The sequence below is a fragment of the Venturia canescens genome, chromosome 8 (genome assembly GCF_019457755.1).
Source record: "Venturia canescens isolate UGA chromosome 8, ASM1945775v1, whole genome shotgun sequence".
Taxonomy (NCBI): Eukaryota; Metazoa; Arthropoda; class Insecta; order Hymenoptera; family Ichneumonidae; genus Venturia; species Venturia canescens.
This window is the reverse complement of record NC_057428.1, coordinates 17,696,614-17,707,772: the sequence shown is the minus strand read 5'-3', so window position 1 is coordinate 17,707,772 and position 11,159 is coordinate 17,696,614. Positions and strand designations below refer to the sequence as shown.

At 37.1% G+C, this 11,159-nt stretch overlaps 3 protein-coding genes across 3 annotated transcripts; 1 reads left to right on the top strand and 2 right to left on the bottom strand.

Moving 5' to 3' along the window:
• Window positions 1-581: 581 nt before the first annotated feature.
• Window positions 582-3,442, bottom strand: LOC122414980 (uncharacterized). The gene is made up of 6 exons (XM_043426710.1): window positions 3,085-3,442; window positions 2,735-3,003; window positions 2,283-2,561; window positions 1,981-2,188; window positions 1,659-1,882; window positions 582-1,580 (listed from the first exon to the last, which is right to left on the bottom strand). The coding sequence occupies exons 1-6, from the start codon at window positions 3,121-3,123 to the stop codon at window positions 632-634; spliced, it is 1,968 nt and encodes a 655-aa protein (XP_043282645.1). The 5' UTR covers window positions 3,124-3,442; the 3' UTR covers window positions 582-631.
• A 116-nt stretch (window positions 3,443-3,558) lies between these two features.
• Window positions 3,559-7,154, top strand: Der-2 (Derlin-2). The gene is made up of 6 exons (XM_043426717.1): window positions 3,559-4,095; window positions 4,196-4,261; window positions 4,814-4,981; window positions 5,140-5,262; window positions 5,367-5,530; window positions 5,617-7,154. The coding sequence occupies exons 1-6, from the start codon at window positions 4,003-4,005 to the stop codon at window positions 5,717-5,719; spliced, it is 717 nt and encodes a 238-aa protein (XP_043282652.1). The 5' UTR covers window positions 3,559-4,002; the 3' UTR covers window positions 5,720-7,154.
• On the bottom strand, window positions 6,486-10,595 carry LOC122414984 (protein phosphatase PTC7 homolog). Its single transcript, XM_043426716.1, has 5 exons — window positions 9,971-10,595; window positions 8,177-8,356; window positions 7,864-8,062; window positions 7,217-7,473; window positions 6,486-6,833 (listed from the first exon to the last, which is right to left on the bottom strand). The coding sequence occupies exons 1-5, from the start codon at window positions 10,209-10,211 to the stop codon at window positions 6,784-6,786; spliced, it is 927 nt and encodes a 308-aa protein (XP_043282651.1). The 5' UTR covers window positions 10,212-10,595; the 3' UTR covers window positions 6,486-6,783.
• Window positions 10,596-11,159: the final 564 nt, after the last annotated feature.

The window sequence follows — 11,159 nt, the reverse complement described above, 5'->3', positions numbered from 1 at the left end:
TCTGATCTGTGCCGCGCCTCTGGATCACTGGAGCTTCTATACTCCCACACCCCACTTTTTAGTCCATTTTATTGCTATTACGATCCCGCTTTGACGTTATTATTTCGAGCGAAAAAATATCTTTTTTACTCCGTGTGTCCACAGCAGAGTGCACTGACGTACACGTTCATCTCTATTTCACGTCAATTTCATTTTTCATGAGCGTTTTTATTTCCTTTACTGAGAATTCTGCAGACAATATTCCTGACGAACCAGATATACCGTTGTGCGCGAGGACGAAAAGTTTGAAAAACAGCGCTTCCGCGCCTCCTGCCGGCACTCTCGAAAACTGCTCACTTCACTCTCTCCCCCCGAATAAATAAAACTTCACTACGTTTTTGTACGTTTTTAATCAACTTCTTTCGTCTGTATTGAAAATTAATATACCAGTTATATTAAATATTTGAAAACGTTCATAGTAGTCTTTAATTCCAATGCAGTAGTATAGTTTTGTTCAAAGTTTTTTGATCTCTAGTAAAATAAGATAATAAAAGGTAGCACTCGACGTGGGGAAAAAAGGACAAAATGTTGAAATGCAGTTGTGAATATCAAAATAATTTACTTCATAAAATCGCAAATTTGAAAAAATTATTCATGACGAGTCGCTGTTCAGTTCCAACTCTTCTTCGGAATTTTCACCACTGCCGATAAATTCTTCCTCGCAATTAACAAATACTGGAATATTCCTGGGCCCAGGAAACGGCAAATTTATGGATAACCTCTCGGTATCATCGGGAGATTCAGTTTGTAAGAGTGAAGGAAGAGGAGGCGGTCGGGGGACGAAAATGTTGGGCGATTCGATATTTCGGGCTCTCGGCAAAGGCACCGGCCCTCGAGATCTCGTCTCTTTTTGGCTAAACGGCTTCGGGGATCCCTCGGAAACCTCGACGAGTCTCGGCAAGGGTGGGAGACGCGGAATATCCATGTTTTCCTCTCCATTTTTCGACTCATTCACTGGCACGTGATTTTCTTCGGAATTTGTACGTTCCCTTAATCCAGGATATTTCCGGAGCAAAGCTTTCGCCTCTCGCTCGGACATCGACTTGTTTTTTTCGACGAGTACTTCCTTCAATTCGCTCATGAAATTTTTCGCCAATAATTTGTCGAGCTTGGCAATTTCCATAGTCAGATCATCGCTCTCTTCGTACAACGGTTTTAAATATTCTTCCGTGATGTATTCCTCGAAAACTTCGTCGATTATTCGAGGCTCCGAGTCCCTGACGATCGCTCGATCGTCCTCGATTTCCGGTTCCAAAGGATCTGCTTCGGAAGGCAGTACTTCCTGGGCTCCGTGACGCGGACGCTGAATTACCGCGACTAACAAATTGTTGAATTCCGCAAAGTTTCTCGATTTCTCAATTTGGGAGTGAATCTCCTGGATCTTCGGAGCAAGTTCGCTCATTAATTCAGCTGCTTCCCCGTTCTCGTGCTTTTCTATCTGCTCGAGAACCGATGCAATCTCATCGTAGGTGATTTGTAGCTTACGTGAAAGTAGATTCAGGTTTAGATACAAATCCCTGCACTTTGAGGCCGATGAGAATCTGCGAAAAAAATTGTTGTTTCAAATTTCATATGGAACGTTAATGCGGCAGTTCGAATCAAAGAATTTATTAGCTCACTTGATTTTTCGCTCGTTCGTTGTTCTCTCTGAACTCTCAAATCTGGTGAGAAATTTTTCCAGCTGATTTTTCTCAATACTCAACGAATCACAGAGTTTTAAAGTTATTCGTGTCAATTGCGACAGCGAATTGTGGCTGCTGTCTCGCCACTGGTCGAGGTCATAAGCAACTGCGAATAATTGCATCAGCTCTGATTGCACCAAGATGTAGACGTAGTACAGATGCTTTATTGGGAAACGGATGCTTGTATTCCAAAAATGTCAACCGTCAGAGCCAAAGGATTATTGCTATTTTTGTTAAAATCTAAAAACTAAATACTTACTTTGAAGCTTTCATAGGTTATTTCGCCTTCGATTACAAACGCCTGAGTATCAAAACTCGTCAGAATATCTTGTTCCAAAACACTTTCCGGCAACAGTTCAATCGTAGTCGACGAAGCATAATAATAAGTATGAGCAATTTTTCCCATACTCCTCAAAAGAGTTTCGGTCAAGGGCTGTAGATATTTAAGACGATTGACCTCTAATTTGCTGCATAAAATTAGCCAATTAATTCCCGTTACTCTGTTTTTTTTTTTATTTTTTCAATACAATTCTTTTTGTGTTTGCAACTTTGACTTTTTACCTGAATTTCGACGGAGGTTTTTTCCCATCTGGTCTGAGTCGATAAACATTCCTCAGAATACCTAGGCTCTTCTTGTACAAATAGTATAATTCATTTTGAACAATAACCAAATTTTTCAGGGCTTTAATCGCCTGAAATTCTTCGTACTTGTGAAAAGTTATCATTGCTGCAACAGAAGCTGCTGAAAACGTGGCAGCAAACTGTCTCTTTTTCAACATCAAATAAGAGATTCCTGCTGAAATGCCAAATCCCAAAACGGGTAACCATTCCATTGATTTGCTGTAAACATGTTGCTTTATGAATAAATTTCATTTCAAAATTTCGAAATTTTGAAATATACAACGTATCATTGTTGAGAGTCCAATTTAATTTTATGAAAAAGTTCTTTTCAAAGTTATTAAAAAGTTTATTTTAAATTTTGTTATAGTTTTGAAAATTAATTTAAAACTTACTCCCAAAAGGTTGATGAATCGTTATCCAAGAAAGTCTGAACATGTTCAAAATGATCATCCAACAGGCACTTAACACTTAAAATAGTATGAAATTGTTTTGACGAGAAACGTCGATTTTTTGGATACCAGTTTTGAAGAAGTGTTTTAAACATCCTGGACCATTCATTTTTTCTTGAGGGCTCTTTATAAGATTTGAATTCTTTATTTACAGGTGTGAATTCAAAATCGGAATAGCCCATCTTGACAAGTGCTTGATGCAATTCACTACCCTAGTTATTGTTTTGTTATGATTATTAAAAATGAAAAATAATTAAAGTGGAAAAAATGCCATTATTGTTTCATAAGCATGCCTCGATAATCACGTCGTCTTCTTCATCAAGATCTTCCATCGCTGCTGCAGTAACTTGTTTTGTTCTTAAATATCATCGAGTGATGACTATTTTTTAGGTTTCTTCGAAATTTGAGGTTAGAAATAACGATGTCACCTGTGTTTACTATCGTAGCAGACGAAGACTTCCGGCCGCGGCGATCGCTAATATTTCGATCAATCGATTGTTGGTCGCCATTTAAAAAATTCAAAAACAACCGATTGTTGTGGCAATCATAAAAAACATCTGATTCTCACTATAAACAATCAGGACACGTGAAAATTCCATCAAATATTGAATATTTTTGTACCAAGATATTTTTTTTAGATAATCACTTTATGCTCTTATCATCCAGCGAACTAATCGGATCGCCAACTTCAGATTCTTGCTGACGTCACGTGCACAAAAGCATACGGCGCGTTTGACAATTTCGATATATCGCAGAATCCCACGTCACATATACACATGAAAAGCTAGTACGTGGTGAATCGTGTTTGACTGTTGTGCTGACAAGTGGCGTGTGTACACCGTGTAAAAATACGTAAATTCAGCAGCATGTATATAGTATGTACTCGTTGCTCCGCGTATTTATGAAGCAAAATCCAAAGACGTGACAAAAAAATTATTCTTCGTGATGTGGACATTAAAGTTGCAAATTAGATAACGCGAATAGTACGAAACGTGTAGTTTCGCATTGATATTCGATGAATTTAGTACGCGAAAAATAGAATTGGAAGACATACCCGGAAGGTTTTATTTCGTGACTGTACAAACCCGTACAAAGTGCATTCTTACGCTCAAGTTTTTTGACGGTGTTAATCGGTTCTTTTGTTTTTTCTTTTTTTTTTCTCTTATTTGTTATTGTCTTTTTAACGTGAAAAGGCAAAAATAAGCGAACCAATGGCATATAGACCGTTACAGCAGGAATACATGCAAATGCCCGTGGTAACACGGGCCTACACTACAGCCTGTGTCATCACGACCATCGCTGTCGTACGTACATTGTGTATTGATAAACAAAACTCTCGAACAATCGATGATTATCTGACTTGAACGAAATATCGAAAAATTCACGTTTCTTCCTTTTTTTTAGCAATTAGAACTCGTTTCTGCGTTTCAACTCTACTTTAATCCTATTTTGATAGTGAAACAGTATCAGGTGAGTTGCTCTGAATAAAAAAAATCAAATTCAAAATGATCAACTGTAATTGAATAATGAATGTTGATGTTCTACTTGTGAACAATGAAGTATCGTTTATTATAAATCTTCATAACCTCTTTCAACTAGCTCTTTCAATATTGCAAAGATTCTTATTTGACTTGTTGAACTAAGACTAATATCATTAATATCCAAGTAAATCTCTAAGATATAAGATGATTGAATACAAGTAGAATACATTGGAAATTATATAATTACGGGAAAATTATTTTAATTTATTTATTTTCAAAACAGTTCGAAACATTCTATTCAGTGTCAAATTCTTGCAGTGAACAGGCAAACACAATTCGACTACCTAAAATTATCTGAAAGAGTCAAAGCGTACATATGTCATATTTTTCTTATTTAATCAAAACTGTATTGCGACTGAATTTTAGGTATTTTTAATTTCATTATTCTTATTAAAATTATGTATCAAAAAGACTTTTTTATTTGTTCAAAATTGTCAAATTTTCTTTTCTTTTTGAACAACGAATTTATTTTTCTATTCAGCTATGGCGACTCATCACAACGTTCCTCTACTTCGGGACAGTAGGCTTCAATTTCTTCTTCAATATGATATTCACGTACAGATACTGCAGGATGTTGGAGGAAGGTCCATTCCGTGGTAGAACTGCGGACTTTGTGATGATGTTCATTTTTGGCGGAGTCTGCATGATTGTATCCTTTCTAATGAAATAAGGTTTCATAAAACACTTAAAACTCTTTCTCAGTTACACGATTTTTCTTTTGTTTACTCTTCATTATTTTTATACTAGTCACAATTTGAATGACGAGCCATAAATTCGAGCTTGACTTTTCCTTAAGCCATTTTTAAGTTTTTTGCTTTCTTCGTGGATCTATTATTTCTGGGACATGCGTTCACTCTTATGCTTGTTTACGTCTGGTCGAGGCGTACCCCGTTTGTGAGAATGAACTTTTTTGGACTTCTCCACTTCCACGTAAGTCCAGAATACTTAATGCTTGTGTAATATTTCCTTGAATTGTTGTCTTTGTACAAATAAACGAGTAAGAAAACATGTTTTAATATTACGATTTTCAACAGGCGCCTCTCCTGCCATGGGTACTTCTCGGTTTTTCTGTTCTCTTGGGCAATGCGATATGGGTTGATTTGATAGGTATGGCAGTCGGACACATGTATTATTTCGCTGAAGACGTGTTTCCCCATCAAAGAGGAGGATTTCGAATTCTCAGGACACCTCAAATTCTGTAAAGTTTCTTTTGATATTCTTTGTTGTACGAAAGTTAATAACAAATAATCGATTTTTCCATGTTGAATATATTTTTTTTCCAAGGAAAACGCTGTTCGACGAGCACCCAGAAGATACGGATTACACGCCACTTCCCGAGGACAGGCCAGGACGTTTCGTGTTCGGCCAAGGCGCGGATTTGCAGTGAATGAAAAGAGCAGTCTCAATTCACAAAAAGAAAAATAAATTCTGCGTTTCTCGTGCACGCGCGAGAGGAAGAGAAAAAGACAAAGCAGGAGGAGAATGACTCTCCAACTGTTTCTCTGTCCGTTTAATAAGTTTGTGCATTTACAAAATGCTTTATTCCTTCCCGCTGTTGACATCAATTTCTCTTTTTTTTTTTTTTTATTATTGTGTGTGCTCTGACTCGCGTTTCGAGCTGTCCAAAGAGATAATTTACTATAATTCTTCATCGGTCGACTGATTCGGATTGAATTTCGTGAACTACGAAAACGCGAAAGAATTCCATTCGTCACTTCTTTATACCTTAAATCTTATTTGTTTTTTCGTCTGATTAACTTGCCCGATCGTGTGACTAAATACGCAATGGACAATGTGAGAACGAGCGAGTGTTTCGACATGCGTAGCAGTGAAGAATTTTCTATCCACGATAACATGAGTAAATAAGAAGATGAAAAAACTCTCCGAAATTCCATTTCATGCGGCATTTCAACTCTCGCTCGTACCTGTACAAACATAATATTACTGTTAACTATTATTATTGTTTTCTTTGATATTACGGGATTCCTTCGATAGACGAGAGAAAAACCAAGCACATACGGCAAGAACCGTGTGTTTTTGCGAGGCTGTACAAACTAATAATAATACAGAATAAATTATGGAATAAACAAAAACGGGCATTTTTTCCGTCGACGTATTAGCGATACGAGAACAAAAAAAAGACGTGTAAACTCTTATTTTTTACTAGTGTATATTACCACAAAGCGGCATTTGTTCGTCTTTAAAATATCGACGAATCGATTCACAAAATCGTTGGTTGGGCTCTTCTCTCGAAACCGATTTTTTTCCTCAACGCTCGTTACAATCATCGTTATTTCGGGGATACTGAGATGCGTAACTACGTACATATATATATGCAATGAAACATGAACTATAATACAATGATTGGGGAAGGGGTGGAGAACAAGGGGGGAGGAGCCTATTATACATTCAGCATCGTTTTTCTCTTCTGTCGCGTTCGTCACTCGTTTGTTACATCGCAACTGTCGCTAACAGCACCGTTATGTCATCCGGTTTACCACCTAAAAGCAAAAACCATTTATTCATATGCGAATTATTACAATGTTGTGCACAAAATAGCAAGTGTTTTTCAACTGATTATTCGAAAAATTGTTGACGAGTTATTTACTTTTGTTTCGACTTGAAGGGAAAACACTTCGGAATCGGTAAAAGAACGGGAATTTTTATAAATTTTTAAATAAATTAAAGTTTGTTCATAAATTCAGGAAATATAAGAGTTTATTGTTCTCAAGTATTTTTAACGATTATTGCTCGTACAAATTTGCCTTCGAAAACGACAACATGAAACAATGTCGTTGGAAAATAAATGACTGAGAACTGAAGTTTTTGCTCTGTCCTTCGTTCGTTCTATTCCATGTTTTGCAATAATCTCATATATATTTACCTATGGCATCTATGCCATTTTGCCTGGCACTCTGCGCAAATGGCGACATAAAAGACCCATCGAATGCGAGACTTCTCGCCATCCAGGCTATTGAATTAGCTACGCCCTGAATTTTTGTCGGATCACGCTCGCCCTCGATTTTTTGCATTTCCGTGACTAGCAATTGGTCAGGCACATTGTCGAATACACCATCAGTCGCGAGAAGTATTACGTCACCATCCTCGACCCCGAAACTGGATGTGTCCGCCGATTCTGGACTGTAAATTAATAAGTGACGTATATCAACCGTCCAATTTTAAGAGACTAAAGTTTTTTTTTCATTCACGTATCATCCTTTATAGTTCATGTAGCCTCGAAATTTCGAATTAGTAATGAAATCAATGATTAAATTTTATTGACAAGAGGCTTGAAAACGATCCTAATCGTCTCATTGGCATGAAACATTTTTTATTCGAGAAAATGAGGCCCTGTGATACACCACATCCATCATTTTCTTGAATAACTAAGAGACCTTTTACAGTGAAGTTAAGTTTGGTGTACATTATATACGATGGAAAAGAAAAAATGTCAGAGAGAAGTTTTTACTAAAAATTCTTGTCATTGACTCTGATGTAAAAACCTTGGACTGATGTTAGGATTTGATATACCTGTCGCTAAGTACCAAGCCGGAATGGCCTGGTGGTGGCAATGACAATTGAAAAGGTGTGTTAAAATAGTGTTGTTGTTCTGATGACCGATGCACAACTTCGCCCTTTCTTACAACAACAAAACCACTGTCCCCGATGTTTGCCGCATAGATGCTGCTCGTTTCTTTATTCAAAACGATAACACATGCGGTACTGCTACCTGAAATTCGGTTTAAAAAAAACAATATAAATTGACTCAGAGTATAGAAAAATGATTAAATGAAAACAGATGAATTATTAGGTATATTAGGTATATTAGGTACATCAACCGTACCTAATATCGGCTGCTTATTTTCTAATAGTTCATAGTAACTTCGTGCCAGGAGGCCAGCTGGTTCGGAGGGCACAAACCTGCCCATTGAGACTAGTCTTTCACAAGTTCTCATTAAAAAACTGGAAAACTCTCCGGGATCGATTCCATAGTGTCGCCAACCACCTACGCCGTCAGCCACACCTGTTGACAAAGAACAAAAAATTATATATTCGGTTGATCAATGTTGTTTCAGAACATTCAATCCGATCTGAGATGGGCACAAAAATCGATATCCTTGTGGTACTTCTAAAAATTCCTGTTTCTATTTCGAATTTAGTTCACATTGAAGAATGTAGTTGGAAACTCGTAAAGAATTCCTGGTTTGAACAAATGGTAAACCAACAAATATTTTTCAAACTTTTGGTCAATTAAAATTTTTTCAGACTCATTTTAGCACTGAAATGTTTGCTAAAATGCTTATGTTTGCAGATTTAATTTTCAGATTGGTGTTATAAATTTTTGTGATAAAAAATGCAAATATATTCGGGACAGTGCAAGAGATTAACAGTTTCTTCTGCTTTTTCTATGATGCAAACTGCAATATCAACTTTTTCCTTTTAATATTCATCATCAAATAAACAAATGAATTTTAGAAAAATTTAGGTGAAATATTCTAACAAGAATTCAATAATTCTCAAAAGTTTTAATTGTACCACAATCCCGTCACCTCAAGTACAAAGTCAAAACCTCTGGAATTTCTTTCAGCAATAATCATTTTGAGCTATAAAAAATTCCATGAATTTAGAAAGTTGGCCTCAATATGCTCACTTTCTAGATCAATATTCAAAGTTCAAAGATCTTTTAATTGTGTAATTTTTTATGTATTCACTTATACAGCAGAGCAATGGAGAAAAGTGTACTGCTTCTGGTAAGTCACATGTCAACAAAATTACAAGTTTAAGTAAAGATTTCTGTCTTCTTGAAACATGAATTTCAGCAACAATCTCAAAACATATGAAAAACCGTTTTATTTTAACAAAATTAATTTATCCGGTATTCAAATCTAAAATTAAAACTCATGCGTCCAAAGATCCCGTGTTCGTGTTGGCAATTTGCCTTAGTTTACACAATTTCTCGTGTTGACGTTGTTATGTCACATGGCTCGTGGGATAACCATTAACTTTGAGTTATATTCAAGAATTAGTGAAATTTGAACTAAAGCTATAGTGTGTAATAAGTTATAGAAATATTGTGCCAAACAAAATGGTTGTATTTGCCGTTTAATTCAATTATACTCGGGTGAAAATGTGTTTTTTAGTTTCAATATGAATTTCGTCTATCAGTTGAAAAAAAAATGGAATGGTACAAAAGGTACAAAATTGGGGGATCGATCTAAAAAATGAGCCAAATATGGGCCAGCAATGGATGGAAAAGTTTACAAGACATCATGATTTTCCATCAATTAGTCTAATCAAACTCATGTTTATATTTTAACGCAACTTTTTCGTGGACAGAGGGTCAGGGTACGAAGTGCGCGAAATGTTGGCGTCCTCGTTCCGCTGGTGTGGATCGGAGGAGGGCGGAGAAGGGGACGAGAGGGGAGGGTGCGCGATCGAGAAAACTAAAATGTGTAAATTACGTTGAATTCGTCTGCAATCAGCTGTATCACGGGACGTTAAAAAATATGTACAATTGCGTGTAAATAAGCGACAATGAGCTGCGAAGGACAAAATGAATGATTGGAACAAAATAAGGATCAGGAAGTAAGAAAATCATTAGAAGAAAAAACAAGGAAACAATTAATGAATCACTTGCCGATAACTTCGACGGCCTTGAATTTGGCAGCGAACCAGGCGTCATCGCCAAATTGTCCTTTGCGTATTCTTCCCCGATTGAAATCCTTGGGAAATCCACAAACCGCCGATACGAAAGATGCGCCGCAATGTTTGCTCGTTTCCGGATCGGTGCACGATGCATTATTCGCGCGGCTCTGGGAAGACAAACCGTTCCATAGCGCTCGTGACAGAAGCCTGCCAGTCCAATAAATTGATTGCATCGTCCGCCTTTCAGGCAGGGAAGGAAACTCAAAATTTTGTCAAACCCATTGTCATGTGTTAATGCGGGTAGGTGCTTCTATCTTCGTCTCACTCTCTCCCTCTTGACACTTATTAGCGCTGTCGCGAGCACACAAGGGAGCGAAAAATAATAATATGAAACACACTCTTTACCCCTACAATTACACTTGATATCAACGATATTTCGTTTATCGCGAAACTGCGTGACGATTCTTCACGCTCTTATATTTCGTCAGCACGGAACAATTCTTCTTCGATCTTTGGTTTAGAATCGCACACGCGCTCACAACGCACGACTATCCACACATACGAGGCACGCGACTGTTCGACTGTTGTTCACTCTTCGAGAGAGCACGAGAGCAAGCACCAAAAAATCTCTTTTTTTTCACTTTGTCATATTTATATATATATATATATATATATATATTACATAGCAGTCGATAACTCGAAAGTAGAAACTAGTATCGAGAGGAGAAAATCTTTAGAAATGACGGTCTTACTCAGGAAACTCTGCCCAAATTTTGGTGGTGGGGGTAGGTCTCTTACGCATGAAAATTTTTGTCAAAAATCGACACCACGCGGCGTTGAGATCTTGCCTACCGGATAATCATAACCTTAAAATCTAACTGAACGTGACGTATAAACAAACACGAATTATTTATATCGTTTTTACGTTATTGTATATTGATTGCTATTCAACTAGTAAGCTCTTGTGAAAAAGCATTTCAAAATTGAATTAAATTATCACAATATTGGAAAGAATGAATAATACTGTCAACAGATTTAAAAAAAAATGAATATCAGCATCACGTTTCAAACATTGGGGTTAGGTGTGACGGATATAGGCAGATGTGGGATTGCGGTTACTAGTGCTGTCTTTGTTCAACACCTCCATTGCCCCCGCATACCGTCCCGCGCCATCGTGGTCT